This window comes from Eptatretus burgeri, chromosome 13, assembly GCF_056783735.1.
Source record: "Eptatretus burgeri isolate ZD-2024b chromosome 13, Ebu_testis_v1, whole genome shotgun sequence".
Taxonomy (NCBI): Eukaryota; Metazoa; Chordata; class Myxini; order Myxiniformes; family Myxinidae; genus Eptatretus; species Eptatretus burgeri.
The window spans coordinates 12,778,530-12,798,915 of record NC_140973.1 but is presented as its reverse complement, the minus strand read 5'-3'; the positions used below and the strand labels follow the sequence as shown (position 1 = coordinate 12,798,915).

Below are 20,386 nucleotides of genomic sequence, written 5' to 3'. Positions count from 1 at the left end.
GGAGTTTTGTTGATGATGACGTACAAACCGAACCTCAAATGCCGTATTCAGATAACGTTTTTAAAAATAATAAAAAATACAAGGTACCAGGGAGGAGAAATTCACTGCATGTGATATTAGGGTGGTCCAAAATCATAAGGGAAAAATTCAAAATTTGAATATTCTTGGGGCATGTTGATCATTTTGTTCTACCTGACTAGAAAATACTCTTGGCCAAATTTGCCACAGTTCCAAAAATATTTAGGGGTCCATCAAGAGGAAGGAAGTTGTTCCATCCGGTGGGAGAGAAGAAGACGTCAGTGGGAGAGAGGGAGACGTCAGTTGAGCTTTCGGTTCGCTGTTAAAAGTACTCTTTTATTTTTCTTTTTTATCTCTAATTTTTTTCTTCTTCTTTTTGATTCCCAGAGTGAGTGAGTATGGCGTGTTCTACACGGAAAAGCATGGAACTGTTCCTCTTGGATCAACCATTGGAGAAATTCACCGACTGCCAGTTGCCCACTGCCCACTGAGAACATTTTATGCTCTTTCCTTTCATTTTTCCTATTAGTATTGTGACATTATAATGAATCCAAATCTGCTAATTTTTTGTTTCTTTGCGTTTTTCAATGTCAGGAACGATTTGACAAACATGCCCGCGAGAAATTTGAACTTTCATTTTTTTGGACCACCCTAATGTGATATGCAACACACGCAGAGTAAAATGAGTGTTCCTTTACATGCGTAGGACATCTAATAAATAATGAAGATATAAGAACACCTGACGCTCGGCCGAGGCTTCAGTTTGGCATGCTCACAAGGCTGTACCCTCAAAACGAAACGTCCAGAAAGATAAAGAAAATCAGGTCACATTTGCACGTCGTGTTTTAAAATTACGATTCTTGTTCCAAAAGGTCATATCTTCAAGCCTCCTTAATATTTTTTTGCCATTTCTCCAACCCTTGATGAGCTTTTATACTAGTTTGGAAATATAACCTAGAAAAGAAATTGCTCAAGGTCAAGTGCACTACATCTGAGCTATTGTGTCCCCGGAGGGTGGCGCACTCAGGAGGCGCTCATCTGTGAGCTAGTTTTGGTTTTAGAAATCTGTTCATGCATTGCCTCCAATGGATGCAATTGCCACTTTTAACACCAATAACTAATGAAAGAATAAATTAGTTGATGGACACACGTGCGTAAACCGGTGCCGTTCCTCACGCGCTCACTTTATCTGCCACATCAAGTTCTTTGCAAAGAAAGGAAAATTTTTTAAAAACCTTCCGTTTCCATTCAGCCTATTTGTGCAATTTAGAAATACAAAACTATATGGCATCCACTGCAATTTAATTGGGAAAGTAGAATTGGGAAAGAAAAAATAACAATTTTTTTTTGATGGTTTTGTGTTTTCTGACACGAAAGATGGTCAATTGCATTTGCTGTAAGTGTATTTTACTTTTTGAAGTTTGGACTGGGCAATTTTCGTCTTTAACGGCTACAATAATGAAGTAGTTAGGGAAGGAATTTAGAATTTTTTAAGGATGCCAGTCATAGTTCACCTCCACTTCGCGAAGGACACCAATTTATACGGACACCAGGTTTAACGTCCATCCGAGGAACATCACATACACTGACGAATCGCTCCGTCTGTGAAACGCCGGGATGGCGATTTATAGTTGAGTGGGGATTCAAACCCAGGCTAAACAGCTTAGAGGTGCATGTGCATACCTCTAAGCCATCCTGCCAGCCCATTTGGTCTTGGAAATGTTGTAAATTAAATAAATGGCTGCATTGATTCTCGACTTTGCTGGAGGGAAAGTGGGGAGAATGCACCAATTTAACCAATTTTACAAACATCAGGGGTAGGATAACCCGTTTCACTCAAAGGTGGGGTTGGGCTAGACGACAGCAGAGAACAGACGTAAGCCCAACAGTGGATCCGTGCCTGCACATCAATGATGCTGCTACAATACGGATCCCATTCACCATTTCATGACCTGATAAAAACAACCTCAAAATATAACTTTTTTATTTTTGATCACAGTCTGTATCATAAAGCAGTATTTACATTAAAAAAAAACAGCACAAAAAAATAAATCCATTGTGGAATTGCAACAAAATAATGTACATGCATGGTTAAAATGTTAAAGAAAAATTACAGCCAAAGCCAAATGTGTGAGGTTAATAGAGAACGCAGAAAGGTAGATTGTCTGTCCTATTAGCAGCAAGCGTGCACAAAAAGGCTGCCCAGCCTCTTCCACCCATGAAAGTAGTAATACTGTCCGCATTCACAACACTTAACCGCAGACTTCCAAACGACCACACAAGCTTTTTACAAAAAAAAAAAAAAAAAAAAAACGAAGAGGATTTACTTAAAAACCTCAAAAGGAACCCTGTCCTCAGCCTTCACCAAGCAGTGAACGAAAGTATAAAAATGCCAGGCATTCGCATGGAACACGATTCAGCACTGTACTGCTAAAAGTCCTGGAGATCAATTCATTAGCAAGAGAGCCTGGGCATATTGCAAGCAAACAAAAAATAATCATAAAATTAAAACTTGTTCCCCCCGTCAGTGCTGGAGTGGAATGTCTAACGTGAAGTCAGAAAAACAAATGGAATTGTAACTCCGCAGAGATGGAATCCAAACGGGCAAGCAACTGGAGGCGGCGTCAAGCACACACAATCTGCACCTGGGAACGGCGTTTTGACCATCGAGTCTAGTGGTGCCTCGATCTTTGAGGTGATCATTCGACCATTAAATAAGGTTAATTGGAGTGTCAAAATACCCTTAAAACCTTGTCCTCGGCAGTGTGGAGGAAGAAATGCCACATAATCGCTCGGTGGCACAGCTTAAAAATGAACCACACCCTCCAAAAATAATAATAATAATAATAATAATAATAATAATGATAATAAAAATCCCAGCCAACTCACAGTGACTCTTTACCATCGAAATGGGCGTTGGATCGTCAACTCTCATATGGGGTGAGGGAGCAAACTCAGCAGCATGACGATGTGCTTTCCTTCGCTCCGGTAAATCCTCAACCTGGTCGAGCATGCCGCACCACTTTGTGGGAAAACACAACCACACGTAATGTTCTATGATGCATCTTAAAAGGAATAGCAATTTCATCGCACGAGTCGATTTAAAATCAATCCATGAGTCAAATTCTCCATGACCGACAAACGTGTTAAAGGTAGGCATGGAATACACGGCCATTGATGGTAACATTGAAGTCTCTATTTGTCCTCCAAGCCGATATAAGAAGAAACATTTTCTTGTGCAGATCGAAATTTCGTCACCCATTCACATCCTCTACAGGAGCAATATCATGGGCACGGAAAGCAACCCAAGAGGACGTCCTGCCGAGAATGGCAAAGTCGGTGGCGAAAGACGTCCGATGGTGCTACGAGGAGCAGAAAGGAAAACGCAGAGCGTGCAAGGTCGAGGCACAAGACTCAGCTGGCGAACTGCTCGTAGAAAGCCAACTTGACTCGCTCCACTTGATGGCACAGTTTGATCGCTGGGCCGAGCTTAAGTTCCATGCACTCCTGCACAGTAGGCAGTGTAAGCAGCAGTAGAGCCTGGCCATCGATTTCCTTCAAGACGACAAAGCAGAGAATAAACATGGGATAGGCGTGGAGAAAAAGAATATTCACTCATTGTTCTGCAACCAACAAATACTCTCACAGGGGCAACGATAAGCAATATTATAAAAGCCAAGTGCTTTAACAAACCACTATAAGCCAGCCGGTGAAATGACCAATTTATTATCATTATTCGGTTCGAGGATTTTGGACAGCAGTGTCTTTTTGTGGGTAGCATTCCCGTGGACATCCCAAGTTTGCATGAGGACATCACAAAGTGTGTGCTTTAACCACATCCATTGCAGGGCAAGGAAATTATTCCCTCTCTGAAGGTCATCAGTGAGGCAGCTAGGTTTTTACCAAAACATCAGGGAGAAACATGGGAATTCTTCTTAGACCAACCCAGTTCCCTGAAAAGTAAAAATCCGAATCCTTACAACTGCTGAATTCAGCCGGATTTGATCTTGCAGTCTCTGGAGTGTCAAGTCCAGTTCCCATCGTGTGCTGCCTTTTTGGCTGCGGGTTGCATCATTGGCTTGGGGCGCTGCTACGCCGCTGATGCAGTGCCCCTATTACCAGTATACTGGTGCTCATTTCGCCGACCTCGAAACGATGACAGGCTGAGTCAACCCCCTGGTGTTAATTCAGTGGCGATGGGACTTGAACTCAGGACTCTAGGATCCCAAGCCACCACCCGAACCATGAAGCCAACACCAGGCTACGTCAAGTCCAATATCTGCACAATGAGGCCACCGCCATATACAGTAGGGGGGGGGTCCTTATTGTTGGAGCTCAGGTTTTCAACACTCTCCCATATTTTGTTCCAATATAGAAAAATATTTCACACCAAATTTTATACATATTGATTTACATTGAGAGGATGCTCAATGAAGTTGGGGCTAGCAGGATGGCCAAGAAGTATGCACGCTGGACTTTGAGCCAACTATCCTGGATTCGAATCTCAGCCCAGCTACAAACTGTCATCCTGGTGTCCCAAAGTCCAGGCAAGGCATCAATGTGCGCTCTGTCCCTTGGATGGATGTTAAACTGAACGTCCCGTCTGCCAGCATAAATTGGTCAACCATCCTGGAGGTATCCTAGGCAAAGAGTAGGTGAGCTATCTCCGACACCACGAACAAATTCCAAATTTATGCTCGAACCTACAAGAGGCATTGCGTCATCGGCACAGCTGAGTCCACAGTCAATGATGCAATTCACCGCCTTGATAAACCTCAAAAGGATAAGGCATGGACAAACCTCCAAAGTGCATCGAGCTGAATATCAGGAAGTCTAAGGACATGTCAAGTGCAAAATGTCATCACAAACAACACAATGGACTTCTCTTCAAATGGCTCAAAATTCCAGCTATTTCCGCTCAAGATTCCAACACCGAGTCGTGTGAGATCAGAGAGGCGCGACAGACTTTTGAATACCATAAGGCGGTAAATGACAATGCTAAAAGGTGTGTGTGGTCCTTATTGAGGAATATCATGTTACCATAACAAAGAAAGTGGAACAGAAAGAATTCCTCCTTCAAGCAGTTTGAGACCATATCAGCCACTTGTCAAATAGCAAAGAGGAAACAATGTCAATGTACCAGGCCACAGCAGTCCAGAACGTCAACCTCATTATGCTCAAAAGGTCCAAAATGGATGAAGTTCGACGAGAGTTTTTGTACATTGGAATGAAATTAGGGTGCGACGGCTTTAGAATTTTTAAACTTTAAAAATTTTTATCTATAAATAAAGACCACCCTAATTTGGCCCAAGTTTTTAACGAACCAGACTGGCCAGATTCAATATTTGACTGTAGTATAGGAGGTGGGAAGTTGTAATTTCGGCAGCATGATGGTGATAACTCGCCTTATCGTCACGCAAGACATCAACATCCCCAAGCTAATGTTAGCAGACCAGACACCACGCTTAAGGTCCATCCGATGGACGGTGCACTTTGTGATGTAACGCAATGACTGCGAAGCACCAATAAGAAAGTTTATAGTCGAATCAGGAATAGAACCCAAACACAGCTCAAAAGGATGCACACTACCTCTACACCATACGATCGGATCACCGACTTACAGTCGGAAATGTTAGTGACATGCATGCGCACACTATAACCAAGGGGAAATGAAGTTTGTAAAAGCAAATAAAAACTTGTGCACTCACACCAGGGTGATTCACATGAATGACACAGGCTCGTTGCCTGTTGCAAGATTAAATTTATAACTTTGCAGCATAAGTATTGATCTTTGAAAGAGATATAGACCTAAAAAAAAAAAGTCATGTCTTCCCATGGATGTGAGATCGCAGGAATATATATATATATATATATATATATATATATATATATATATATATATATATATATATATATATATATATATATATATATTTTTTTTTTAAATTACTATATGTAGCCAGAGGGCCCTCTGGCCAATCATGCTTGTTTTTTATTTTGTTGGATATTTCCATGACCTCAGCCTCAAATTGATTCGCCAAGTCCCACAGATTGGTGAAACCCTGCACCCTGCAAGTTTGAGTGCACTTCCAAAGAGCATGTCCTTACAGACAGGTGAATTAACTCTGCTACCGAAGGTGGAAGGAGGTTACGTATTCACCGGTTTGTGAGCAAGATGACTCAAAACGTTATGGATGGATTCAGACGAAACTGGGTGAACAGGTTTGGTGTGTAACACGGATGAATTGATTCAACTTTGGTAAAGATCCAGAAACTATAATTTTTTTCAAGTGATTCTTAATCATTGAGAGATTGGGCCAAAAACGATATTCCATCCATCCATTGGGACCATACTCAGTGCAAAGTGTTGCTACTGCCTAAGCAGTCTCTTTGGCTATTGGGTACAATCCTGGATGGGTTCCCACTCCGACACAGGATACAGCAAGCTGGCACTCATTTTGCCGACCTCGTAAGGAATATCAGGCAGAGTCCACCCCACCTGGTGTTAATTCAACAGCTGAGTGGGATTTAAACTCAGGATCCTGGGATCCCAAGCCCACCATCCTAACCATTTAGCCAACACCAGGCATACTAATAATGAGAATCACCAAAATTTTGAGAACCACAGAGTAAAACAACAAAGAAAAAAAATCCAACATATCAGCCAGAGAGTGTCCTTCGTCAAAGACTGACAGGCAATGCAAGGCAATTTAGTTCTCTCTCTCCCAACTACAAAGTGTTCCCTGAACATTAACTCAAGGCTCACAGAGGAGCTTGTACATAGAGCACAAGTAGGACAAAGATATCAGAATATGCCAGTGCAATTTGACATACATTACAAGGACGCGAGCAGTGTTGGGCACCGATAACCAAAAAGTTAACTTCGATAACGATAATCCGGTAACCCCAATTTTTAAGTCCAACAACGATAATCCGGTAATTATAATACAAAGTTATCGGAAGTTAACGATAATCCGATAACGATAACTACTTTTTAACGAATACTTAAAAAAAACAAGGAAAAAGCTTCAAAACCCATGGAAAAGGCTTATTTATGCTAAACCCAAGAATAAAATAACCATTATGAGTCTTTTTAGAGTCTACGACACAATGTGCTGTTAGCAAAAAAAAAAAATAATAATAAATTTCATTTTTAATTCTTCAATTTCAATGTATTTCCAACAAACACGACTTTTTTTTCTAATTACGTAAAGATTGGTATTCCCGCCAGTAAACCGACGGCTCTTCCATGCTCGTAGTACTTATACAGCGCCTCGGCATTTTTTGGCGTCGGCTCGAATCGCCATCGAGGAGTGCCGTGCGCATGCGCATAAAACTGAGCACAGGCTCCGCCCCTTGTGCAAGTTTAATCTCGCGGGAAGTTGACTAGTCGTGTTGTTCTATTTCCTAAATCATGGCGGCGTCGGATCTCATCGTTCTGATGGTGAAAAAAAGTAAAACGATAAAAATGTTATCGGGCTAAAAAATTTGAGTTATCGGAAGTTAACTGGTCCGATAACGATAAATGGAAGTTAACTTCCGATAAAAAAAGTTAACTTCGATAATTATCTGTTACCGGATTATCGCTTTTGTGCCCAACACTGGACACGAGTAAAGAAAGGAGAAAAACACGTCGATAATAAGCTACAAGGAGCTCGGTCTCGGTGTGCCTGCGTCCGTCTGTCCCTGCCTGCATGCGACCGTCAACAATTGTCTAATAGGGAATACCACTCATCAAGTCCAATCTGCAAACAGTATGACATAGCTGAGTAAGATGAGCCGGTTTCAATTTACATTAAAACAAAAAAGTCTTCCTCCATCTTATTCTTCTTCACTCCATCGTCATTATGGAACGACGCCTCGACGGACGTGCATGCCATTGCTTCACTGACGGCACTTGAACACCATAACCCATATACAGTTTCTGAACCAATCTATTTGATGTCTGTAGGCAACGGGCTGAATGCCAGATGCTGGGCGTCGAGACGGATTTCGTGAAATGGCGGAGTAGTAAGATGGCATTATGTCTAACACTAGGCTCGGCCTTTACGGCAGTGTATTTTTCATAACCCAATGAGAATTGCATTTTTCAACTTGAAATAAAAAAAAATGACGTAACGTCTGATCCCTGGGAACATAAAACAAATTCAGAATATTGCTTCATTGTGAATAAGGGTGTGTATTAATAAAATTATCGCTGGGTTGTCAGCAGTAAAACAAAATGTTTCTGGAATAAAAAACAAACAAAAAAATTTGCAAATATCAACTGAATAAACTATTACTGTACTGTAACATGTACAAGTTCTGTTGTTCAACTACCATTGGCGAAGCAACGGGTTCAATGCTAGTTGATGTTAAAAGAAGAGGAAACGTCAAATTGGTAATGGTCTGGCACATTTGCTGTCGGCGCATGAATTTGTCAAATGCAAATTTTGAATGAAAGGCTTTCGTTTTATTATCCGTCGATATAAAACCGAGTTTACCCGATTGATGCAAGCTCCACCCCTCTCCTCAGCAATATGGGGCAGAGTCAGAGAAAATTTATGGCAAATGCACATTAGGGTGGTCCAAAAACAGCAAAAACTAGAGGGGGAGCACTCGGTAGAGTGCAAAACCTCCGCCGCCAATACTGCTGGGTCACTTAAGTGAACCTGATATCCTATTCATTGTAGGTCAAAACGGATCACACTCTACTGAACCACGATTGAATAAACTAAACGAGATTGACGCGCATGTAGAAATGCCAAAACAATAAAATCACCATTTTTTTGAAAAAAAGTTGCAAAATTACTAAGTTTTTTTTTTCTCTAACAAATTTTTTTAAAATGAAATCGAAATTTTTTTGAAAAAAGTTGCAAAATTTTCTGGGTTTTTTTTTTTGGACCAAGTCCAAAATGTAATGGCATGATCCTTGGACCATACCTAATCCCCCCACCAAGTGTCGTCGAAATCTGTCCAGGAGTTTTTCCGTAATACTGTTCACAAACAAACAAACAAACAAACAAAGACAGGGGTGAAAACAGTAACCTCCATCCATCTTCGATGGCATAGGTTAAAAATATAAAAATTCAGATGTTGTCTTAAATTAATTAAATTGATGTTGTCTAAAAAATCCACAAGCCTTAAATTATTCCACTATGAATAAATAACGCGCATAAAAAAATTTAAGTTGATCGGAGGTGATTTAGAGGTCGCTCCAAATGATGACTTTTAGTTTCATGAGTTGGTTAAATTAGGGTATGGTCAGGTACAATTACGGGTACTTCTGGATGTCCGAGGTGGAAATGGAGTGCATTTTCGAACTCTATGGGGTCTATTTATTCTAAGAAATGACTGCACCGACATTGAATTCACTACCATTTCGAAAATATGACCTAAAACAAGATTTATCATTACTGGAGTTGAGTAACTAATCCTACTCATTTCGATATTTTCTATTCTATAATTAATTTGTTGTCCGTCTAAACATTTCGTTAGAGTAAATCAACCCCACTGAGTTCGAAAATGCAGTCCATTTTCACCTAGAAAGTACAGAAGTACACGTAATCATATCTGACCACACCCTAATTTTTCAATCAATGGAATTACAAACTATTAGAATATTTCGTCTCATTTACCAAATACCACTATCATCTCCGCCTCTATTGCTGTCTCCACTCCCGCCTGAACTTATTTCTAGCCGGCCCAACATCCAGTGTTTTAGATTCAATGATTCAGGAAAAATATGTTAGTTATTATTATATTAAATTAGGGTATGGTGAGATGCGAATCCGTACACTTCTGAACTTCCTAGGTGAAAATGGACTGCATTTTCGAACTCAGTGGGGTCGATATACTCGAAGAAATGTTTAGACGGACAACAAATTAATTATAGAATAGAAAATATCGAAATGAGTAGGATTAGTTACTCAACTCCAGTAATGATAAATCTTGTTTTAGCTCATATTTTCGAAATGGTAGTGAATTCAATGTCGGTGCAGTCATTTCTTAGAGTAAATCGACCCCATAGAGTTCGAAAATGCACTCCATTTCCACCTCGGACATCCAGAAGTACCCGTAATCGTACCTGACCATATCCTAATTTATTCAAGTCATGAGACTAAAAGCTGTCATATGGAGCGACCTCTAAATCACCTCCGATGAAGCTAAAAAAAATGTATGTGCGTTATTGGATCATATTAGAATAATTTTAAGCTTGTGGAGCAATAATCTATTTTTTCGACTTTTTTGGACCACCCTATTGCACATGTGCAGGCCAAAAATCTGCCCTCTCCTCAGAAAGATGGGTCAGAGGATCACTCGATATTTTTTGAATGCTGGTATTTTAGATATGCAAGTTTTCTGACCAAGGCTCACATACCCTTATATTTCCACATGTATGATTTACATGGAAGCGGCCACTCCATCCTGCGGTAACCACGTCGACCTACAATTTCTGAGTGCGCCGATCCTGCATATACAGAACTGTAATGGGCATAGTGAGTGTATTTGTCTCTGAAGTACGTGGTTATTGCCATGTCATGTGTGCATGTTACTTAATTTTTTTTTTATCAAATAACCATCAATTCCTTGTTTAATTAATTGGAGTTGAACTTTCCATACTCACCCCACGGGTGGGTAAGCGGCTGGTTTTTGATAACTTTTAAAAGCTTTTGATAAAAAAAAAAATAAGTACGTTAACCTTCTTAGGTTCTGCGTCAAACCAGGAAATATAAAACTGGTTAAAATATGAAATAAGGAAATTAGAGCACAAGTCAGAGCAAACATGCCTGCTCATGGAAGATGTTTGAGAGCGGCGCACAGTCCGTCGAGCGGATAAACCGCACGACATCAGCCACACTCCACTGAAGGGGGTCGCTATCCAGCTTCAGAGTGTCAGCCTTCTCTGCCTTCTGTACACGAAACAAAAGATTAAATGTTTAAAAAAAAAAGAAGGTCTTTACATAACCATTCCGAGTAACAACCAGCATCCACCTCGATGAATAAAATGCCCAGTTAACAAGCTCCGAATAAAGGTAACTGAGGATGGTGGAGGGGTAATGGCAATGGCACCTTGGTCGGTGCTTCCTTGGGGACCAGTGCTTTCTCCTCCACTTTGTGCTCCATCTGCTTCTGAACTTCCTGCTCTTCCTCGTCAGAGGAGAATGCACGCACCTTGCGCTTGCGTTTGGCCCTGTTGAGCGCGAGCGGGCGAGGCAGTGCTGGCGGGCTGGCACGCAGACGAAGCGGTGGCACACGCAGGCGCTTTTTATCGGGTATTGGAGGAGTGGGCACCTCTGGGGTGCTCGGGCAGCCGTCAGCGCTACTCGGGCTGTAACCTTCGCTGATACTTTCTTCTTCTTCATCGTCATAGTCCTCATCCTCATCATCACCAGCCACACTGTTCTGCGTGACACAATGCAATGCAAGTGCTTGGAAAGTTGCAGGGGAGGTGTTTCATAGTGAGCTCCATATTGTGTCATTTGGCAAAAGTTCATAACTTAATCAGAGTTCAGCAAAGCCATTGTGTCAAACAGGGATTACACACTTACCTTTGAACTGTGAAGTCTGGGTTTGATTCTCGGACCGATTACAAACGATCAGATTGTTGCTTTGCGGACAGGGCGTTGCAGAATAGAGTGCCGTCACACAGGTGGAGGTTAAGCTGGAGACCCCTCTGCTAGCATTGATTGCTGGTGAACACTAAAGTTCCCATGGTGTTGCTCCACAAAGAGTAGGCGAGTTATTACAAAATAATATCTACAATCAATACAGAAAGGATGGACTGTTATGTGGGCATCCCATCTGTGAGCATTACTGAGTGAACGTTAAATATCTCAGTGTCTTTCGTGAATACAAGATGGGTCTTCATCCCAACTCTGAATAAATTCCAAATTCCTGCCCTAACCTACAGGTGGCACTGCATCAGTAGCACAGCCACACTTGCAGCAAAAGAAAGAACCCAAATTACTTTTTGATTATTGAGAAACAAACAATTTTATTCAATCATCAGACTTACTCTGACAAGGCAGACGTCTGTTGCACTGAAATCCCATGGGGCTGCCATACAAAACACGACTACAACGTCAACAGGTTTCTTTTTTCAAAACCGTCGACAATGTGCAAGAATAGTTGAGCAGAATCTGTCCTACTCTGCAAAAACTATGGAGCGATATTCAGATACAATAAGTTATTTATGAGCGAGTCAGAGTTGACAGGTGAGTCGACTCTTGGGGCAAAGTTCCAGCGATATTGATGCAAAATCTCATGGGATTCACACGGGAAAACCATTCCAGTGTGTGACCGGCTTATTATGAAAACAAATGTAAAAGTAAACATCAAATTCAACTCGAATGATATTCCCAATTTCTGTAAAGGAAGCCACATCTTTTCCTTGGGGGATCAGTTATTGGCTGTGACAAGCATATTTACACATCATGTGCGATTTTGCAGCCAAGACAGGACTTCTGATCAGTGTTGTAGTCGATTCCACCTGGTCCAATTCCAAGCAGAAGTCAGAGTCGAAGCTGTCCGAGTCCGAATCCTGTGGTCCGAGTCCAAGTTTAGGACATTCTGAGTCCGAGTCCTGTGCTGAAAGTGTATTGTAAAGTGGCAAAAGCAAATATCTATTATGTAAATTAAGACAATAAAAGATCAAAACCGACTATCAGTGTAACTTGTTGGTTGCATCAAAATTTTATTCCATATTATGGCCCTCTTGCTGTCGTTTGCTCATATTTTTTTTCGGCCTACTAAGTTTCTGATAGCATAGGAATCTTGTCCAGAAAATATGACATTGAAAATTTGCATTTATTTGTCAACTGTCCAAGTTATGAAAGTCCCAAACAGCATCACACAAACATAGCTCAAATTATATGGTTACTTTTCCCTTTATGTTCCTTGCTTTTCCCCTTACTGAGTACAGGCTGCTGTGGTTCCTTTCCTCCTTATTATACAATCAATGAATGCTTTACTACGATTGCAAGGACAACCTCTTAATCATGGTAAAATTGCAGAAAGGTGCTATTTAAAGAAAGCATCATTTTGGTAATCGTTTTACAAAAAAGCAGAAGTTTTTTTCAACTTTTCAAGGTGTTTCGTAAACTCTGAGCATCTATCAATATGATATTCAACAAACTAACTGAATTACATGTCCTCTTGAAGGTGTATACAAGAAGAAAAGACACATGTGGGGTGAGACAGGTGAGGGTGAGGTTGATGGTGAGTTGGATTTTTTTTTTCCTTGTGCCTTGGACCTGCCTCTGGTTAATAACTCGAATGTCAAATTTGGTAGACACGGGGCTATCCAATAATTTCTGAAGATTTTCCCACCTTCAAACCCTAACATGCACACTCATGCAGGTAGGTTGATGTGCACCTGTTGGTACAAACATCCCAGCTCCTGTATTTCATTTATTTTACGTCGTACAAGTTCATGCGACCACTCGTTCCTCCCAGCAATGTCCTCTCTACCCTGTGGTCAGTCCACAATAATGCAAATCAGACTCACGGAAATATAGGAAATATCCGTGGAAGACAGGAGTCAGGTTCATACTATTTAATGTAAATGCAATTAGGCCTTAGTTATTTTATAACTTGGTTTACACAGTTCTTCAGCTAAAATGTAGGGTCAGTAGGTTGAAATATAAATATAAATATAATTTCAATTTTTAGAAATTATATATTTTTTGTTTTCTTTGGATGTTCCATGGAAAAGACAAGGGTAGGTGGGGGGGGGGGGAATATAAATCACGGACCAGGAGGATCTAAGAAAACATTGATGATGGAAGACCATTCAAATGCAGGATACCCATGTTCACTGTATTATCTGATGTGAAGAACAATGAAGAAGGATTAAAACTTGTTTTTACAATATAGTCTGGCATGTTTTTCTTATAGAAACCTGTTGGATCATCAAACAAATGGAAACAATGCTGAGAAAATTACTGTCCAAGTCGTAGATGTGTGCGTGCACACCAGTGCATAGTGCTGGGTATGATTTAAAAAAGGTGTCTACGAGGAGTCAGCATGCTCAAAATGGTCAATCAGAGACACAACCAGCTCTTACTTTTCAGCGGGCATCTGATCGTTCCGTCTCCCCATCCCCATGAGCACATCAAAGGCTGATTTCTGGTCCGTTGAAGGCTGAATATCAGCATCTCGCAGGGAAACTTTGACGTACTTGGCACCAAAATCTTTCAATACGAACAGCGGTGTGCAACTTTCGATGGAAACAAAATCGGCACGATCGACAGTAGCCTGCCAATCATCCCTGCTGCTGCACTAAATTGATGCAATAGTTCGGCCAGAATATTCGTCATCAAGATCAGGTCAGGTATGGGAGCATGTGCCAGAACAGCGCGTCGCTGCGTCCACTTTCCGCCGGTACTCCAGGGGCCTCCGTCTGGCCATCCCCCAGGCAGATGCCAGGCCCATCCCCATCTCCTTGAGATGATGGTCAACCTGCTGCAACCATGAGGCACGTGGTCGGCCCACTGGCCTCCTCCACTCATGAGACTCCCTCGCTGAGAGAATCTGGTGAGCAGGATCAGCGTCAGGAAAACGAGCCACATGTCCATACAGCCGCAGCTGACGCTCACGGACTATGCAGGTAACAAATCTCATCCGAGTCTCTCTCAGCAACCGCTCGTTGGACACAAAATCCGACCAGCGATAGCCAAGGATTCTCCGAAGAGACCTGGTACCAAAGGAATTAAGTCTCCGTCTCAGATCCTTGGTCAAAGTCCAAGTCTCGCACCCATAGAGCAAGACTGGAAGTACCAAGGACCTGAAGTCATCAAGATGTTGCGTGGTTAAATCACCAATACAGTCACTCGAATTTATACCGCTGACATACTTCTTAACAATCACTTTCGTCCCAGAAACCACAGTCAATCTGAACCACGCTGACCACTGCTCAGACGTCATGACCGAAGACTACTGCGCAATTTGGTTAAAGGGGACTCGGCATTTTGGTGCGGGCGCGAAATTATATTTTGAAAATAAATGCCGACGCTTACATTTCGGGTTTTGAAACTTTTGCACATTCGGTGGAAAATTTATAAATATAAAAAGCTAAAAATGAGTTTTATATTTATATTTAATTTTGGCAAATATACCGTCGGCGGATCTGTAAGCCAAGTTATAAAATAACTAAGGCCTAAGCTAGCAGAAGCAGTAGTTATATAACACACACACACACACACACACACACACACACACACACACACACACACACACACACACACACACACACACACACACACACACACACACACACACACACACACCTCCTTTCACCAAAAGATGCAAAAATCTAGTAAAATTTATCTTATGGCCCCAGAACCAAACAAGAAAAACTTGTAACGACACTCACAACTCTCACCCTCCCCCCCCCACCCCCAACATGATTAATAGTAAACATCAATATTTTAAACCTGTGAACCGACAAGCACCAGATATGACCTTCTCATCGGTGGGTGTTAAGAAGCACTAAGGTTTGGGTAGAACGCCCACCTATAAATATCGGCCTTGCACAGGCCCACATCATTGGGAGTTTGCAATACGGACACCAAGATATCAACTTTTTGGATGAGTTGATCAGGAGTTTCTCCAAATCTTTCGTTATTGCAGAAGCACACCCCTTTCTCAGCGGTACGTTTACAAGTATTTTTGGCCTGTTTAAAAGTTGTTTCAGTCATTTCATGCCACAATCCTTATCTGGAAGGTATGAAAGATGTCCAGGACCACCCTGAAGAACTTCGTTACGAGGGATTTCTGTGCGTGCGCTCTGAGCAATTTGGGGCGGATTACGTCATTTCAGAAGTGCCGGATTTATTAGAAAATTAACGAAAGATGCGTTTACTGTTTAGCTTTGGTTTTTTTTTCACAACAAGAAGGTAAGTGAAAAATAATGATAAACAGATTTAACAATTCTGTTTTGAATTTGATTTTTCTTTGCATGATAATGCTGGTATCAAGCAAATTAAATCAACGGTTTCATTGGATGGTTCTCACTTACCACAAAAAGTGAAGGAAATTTTATTGCTCACCTGAGGAGATTCAGAAGGTGTGTCTGCCGTAGTACCACCAACACGCTTCTTCTTCTGCACAAAGCAAGAGCGGCGCTTTTTGCGTTTCCTGGCAGCATCCCGGGAGCTCGAACTGCTGCCTGGAGGTCGGCCCACACGTCGGTTACGCTTCTTTCCATAATAATGTGCTATCGAGCAGGAAAAGGTGGAATATTTAGAACGTGCAAAAAACATTTCGATAGTTTTGACTGCTTTTAAGCTCTTCGGATAAACAAGATCCCATTAACGCAGGAGACACCTCTGGATCATGAGAGTAGCGAGAGGTTGTGTGGCACGGGGGATTCAACCCGGGTGAAGAAAAGCAAATAACCAAACCACAAAATCATTTCTTTCAATTGTACATTTCATTTTGCAATTGGCAAGGTGAGAAATGCATACTGTATTTTGTCTTGGTGAGGATGGAGCAGTTTTCAGGACACTCAGTGGTAACCATGGCAGGACCAAACAGGTTGGGGCAGCACTCGAGGCGCTCGCAGGTACGGCGGCAGAACTCTGTGACCTGCTCTGCATTGCGCACGAGCTCCACAGTGGCACGGTAGCTTTTTCCTTGGTACCTGTATGCACCAAGAGCACCATATATAATATGTTACAGATTAAGACTGAGAAAAGTTAAAAAAAAATTTTTTCTTTGAACAAATATTTCACAAGACAATGAATCAATCAGGAGACTTCCATTGTCTCAAAGTAGCAGCACAACATTTTTGGTACATTCACCAAACCAACAGTCAATTGAGGCCGAGACACTCACTTAGCCTTAATTGTTTCCTCTCGCCCACCCCACTGAGGTTGTCCTTTGAGCTGTAGCTCTCTCAGCACTCGACTTGGCTTGTAAGCTGCATTGATCAGCAGTGACAGGACCTACGTGAAATTGGGAGTTTTCCACCGATTAATGAAAATAAATAAGTAAAACTATTCAATGGTGCCCATGGAAACCATAGTTGAAGTGTCAATCCTTCGTCGCTCTGAAGAACCTCGTGCATTGTTATAATGACAGCAAACAACAAAGAAAATCGCTGAAATGAAGGGAAACTATAATGATATGAAAAGCACCTCATGAAGAACAAGCAGGCAGTTCCCAGGCCCCACAGACTGGGGTAGCTCAGCAATGCGTCCCTTATTGAGGTAAGGTCCAGAGAAACACCGGTGGTTGAAGTATATTGTTGGGCAGGTGTAGCGGGCAGCACCAAGTCCTGTGAGACAAGAAAAGTGTGCATTTTATCCAACCAAACAATATTTTTGTACAGCCTCTTTGCCTTACTCCTCACATATAGAGACAATGTCTGAACACAGTTGTGCAATTCATGTCTTTGGAAATTTGCAGAAGCTTTGTCAACGTGCTCTCACACGACTATCTCCATTCCTTCAGCACAACTCTCATAGGTAAATGTTCTACATCATGTGAAACTCACCAGTCTCACTTGAAAGTAGGGTAAGGTCCATGGACTTGGAACCATCATGAGCAGAAAGGGGAACTGACAGCCTGAGTTTAAAAAAACAAAAACAAAATCAAATCAGGTAAGCATCAAAGAAAAAGATCAACTACCAACTCAGCAAGAGCTTTCAGGAGACGATGAAAGCCCGAGGAGACCACTCGATCAATCACGAGCTGTTCACTCAAATATATTATTTCATAAGCATGCTGAACAATATTCCAGAGAATCCATTGGAGAGCAGGCATTCCACATGCTGGGTAATGAACGAAACAATATGATGCTGTGACATAACTGTGATGATGTTCAAAATAACGTTGAAGAGAAACTCATGAAAACAACCTGAAATGCCTTCAAAGACTACATTTGCTGCTCAAGACAAATCACATGCTCTCACCATCTCTCTCCAAAATGACCATCTGCCAAACTCTCCTATCTACTTTCTAAACAATCCTCTTGAGATTCAATCATTCAAGCTGCTTGGTTTCACTACCATCAATGATCTTTCTTGGGCAAACCACATTTCAAAGTTGGCCTCCAAAACCAGCCGGTGGACATACTCTGTCGGACAAAGTCCTTCCTTTGCACACCTGACCTCCTATCCACCTTCATCCATAGGTTAATGGAGTACTGCTCTCCCCTCGGGGCTGGCTCCCTTGCGCCAAATCTTGGTCAGCCTGATTCCATGGAAACTAAGGCATTTAAAGGTTATAGGAATCTCTCGCAATGAAGCTAAATCTATGGGCTTATCACTTCATCAGGTCATCACAGTTAGGCCGGTAGTCTCTGTCTTCTACAGCTTCCTTTGTGGTCTTGCACCCTCTGCTCTTTCCATGCTTTGGCCTCCCCCAAGGTTTCAACAGGGCTCAGACAGTTTTCATGCCGGTGGAACCAACTTGCACATCCTCTTCAATCTCAGCTCTATTCTTCAGGTCTTCAAGACAGCCATTTGCCACCATCTCAGATTGTCCCCAATCAAAAACCATGATCTTTTCTACCCTCATTAACCCCCCACCTACCCCACCCCAATCCCTCTTTCTTCCAAATTTCCAGTTTTTCCCTCCTTGTCCACCCCATGAATCTTGTCCACCCCATGAATACTCTTAAACTGCACATGTCCATCTTGTCCACCCCATGAATCCTCTCCATCCATCCATTGGGATCATACACTGTACAGAGCAACGGTGCTGCCAAAGCAGTCTCCTGGGCGACTGAGCACAATCCTGGACAGGTCACCACTCCAACAAAGGACACTCGAATGGCTCAACCATCCCAGCAAGCTGGTGCTCATTTTGCCAACCTCAGAAGGATGACAGGCTGAGTCAACCCCACCTAGTATTAATTCAACAGCCAAGCAGGATTTGAACTCAGGACCTTCCGATCCCAAGCCCGCCACCCTAACCATTAAGCAAACACCAGGCATCCATGAATCCTTTCCTGTCCCCCATTCCTCCTTACACCCAATGTTTGTCCACCTCACTCTGTTTTGGCCTTTGGCTCTTCTCTCCTCTCCTCTCCTCTCCTCTCCTCTCCTCTCCTCTCCTCTCCTCTCCTCTCCTCTCCTCTCCTCTCCTCTCCTCTCCTCTCCTCTCCTCTCCTCTCTCTCTCTCTCTCTCTCTCTACGCCCTGATCCGAGCTGTGTACTTGTATTAGCTCTTCTACGAGCCTCGACTACGTAAAACAAAAAAAAATAAAAAGACACTCCTTTCGTACACACTGGACCAACATGAGCTGCAAGTATTTCCTGCACATGGAAATATAACTAGGAAATATATCATTGTGCTCCAGTAAAAAAAAATATGGCAAGAAGTGGCAGGCGACAAAAGAATCAGACAGCCCTAGAGGTACGCACACTTGCCTCTAACATGTCAAGCTTGGGTTTGAATTCCGACCTAATTATAAACGGTGTTTCACAGGCCGGGTGATTCATCAATGCGTGTGCCGTCCCTCAGATGGACGTTAAACTGCACATCCCATCTTGCAGTGTCCATGGGAGAGCGCTAAAGATACCACTGTGTCCTTCGTGAAGAGAAGGTGAGCTATCTATCGCAGGAATGATGAAGAAATTACAAATTCCTGCTGTAACCTACAGAGGGCACTGCATCAGCAGCACAGCTGCACTCCAGCAAATGATGCGACCTGCAGCCATGTGCTGTGTATGAAATGCCAGACAAACCGCACGATATAATTTGTCTCAAACAACCATTGTAGTGTTGTGCATGAAGAAATAACATGATTGTCAGGTAATGGGAATGTACATTGTTTAACTCACTGTTTTTCTGGCTGTACCACAGCTATCTTCTTCTGTGAGGTCACTGCAATGTCAAAAGTATAAAATGTGCTTAAAAAAGAAAATAATTAAAAGATATAAAAAGAGCATTCATCTAACAAGGTTGTAGTTAATCAAATGAAATCATTCGCAATGAAGCGACACGTGATCAACAGGCACGCGATCAACACAAGGTAATAGCTAACAGACTCACAGATAGATTTCTGGGGTTTTTTCAGAGGAAAACCGTTGCTGTCGCACCAGCCGACTGGGAAAATATCCATGGAGTCGACTGGGACAATGCAATCCGGGCCAGGGCTCTTTGCTCCTTGACAAATGACAAAAAAGGACCAGAATACAACGGTGCACCTTTATCAAAAGAAACCTCAATGAAATAAGTCCATCTATGTGTGCAAAATAAATGAATAAATAAATAAGAGGCGGCCAACATATCCCCAACCTATAAAACGAACTACAGAAATTTTAGGAATAATCATGCATTTAAAAGTGACAAAGAAAAATAAATAAATGTTTTGAGGAGATGAATGCCTTGGAATGCAGAGATAAATGTATTCAAACTGTGGGAACATGAACAAGCC

At 42.0% G+C, this 20,386-nt stretch overlaps 1 protein-coding gene across 8 annotated transcripts in view; it reads right to left on the bottom strand.

The window, feature by feature from the left end:
- Positions 1-1,985: 1,985 nt before the first annotated feature.
- SFMBT1 (Scm like with four mbt domains 1) overlaps positions 1,986-20,386 on the bottom strand; it is a 125,770-nt gene continuing 107,369 nt past the window's right edge. For 7 of the 8 annotated variants that reach the window (XM_085851167.1, XM_085851161.1, XM_085851160.1 and 4 more), the window contains exons 12-21: positions 20,002-20,115; positions 19,791-19,833; positions 17,498-17,568; positions 17,139-17,278; positions 16,837-16,946; positions 16,467-16,642; positions 16,050-16,216; positions 11,071-11,403; positions 10,788-10,910; positions 1,986-3,573 (exon numbers count right to left, since the gene is read on the bottom strand). In XM_085851167.1, the coding sequence (XP_085707293.1) occupies positions 3,433-3,573; positions 10,788-10,910; positions 11,071-11,403; positions 16,050-16,216; positions 16,467-16,642; positions 16,837-16,946; positions 17,139-17,278; positions 17,498-17,568; positions 19,791-19,833; positions 20,002-20,115 (1,418 nt within the window). In that variant the 3' untranslated portion in view covers positions 1,986-3,432. The remainder of the gene's footprint in view (positions 3,574-10,787; positions 10,911-11,070; positions 11,404-16,049; positions 16,217-16,466; positions 16,643-16,836; positions 16,947-17,138; positions 17,279-17,497; positions 17,569-19,790; positions 19,834-20,001; positions 20,116-20,386) is intronic. The other variant, XM_085851168.1, reaches the window with a different exon arrangement.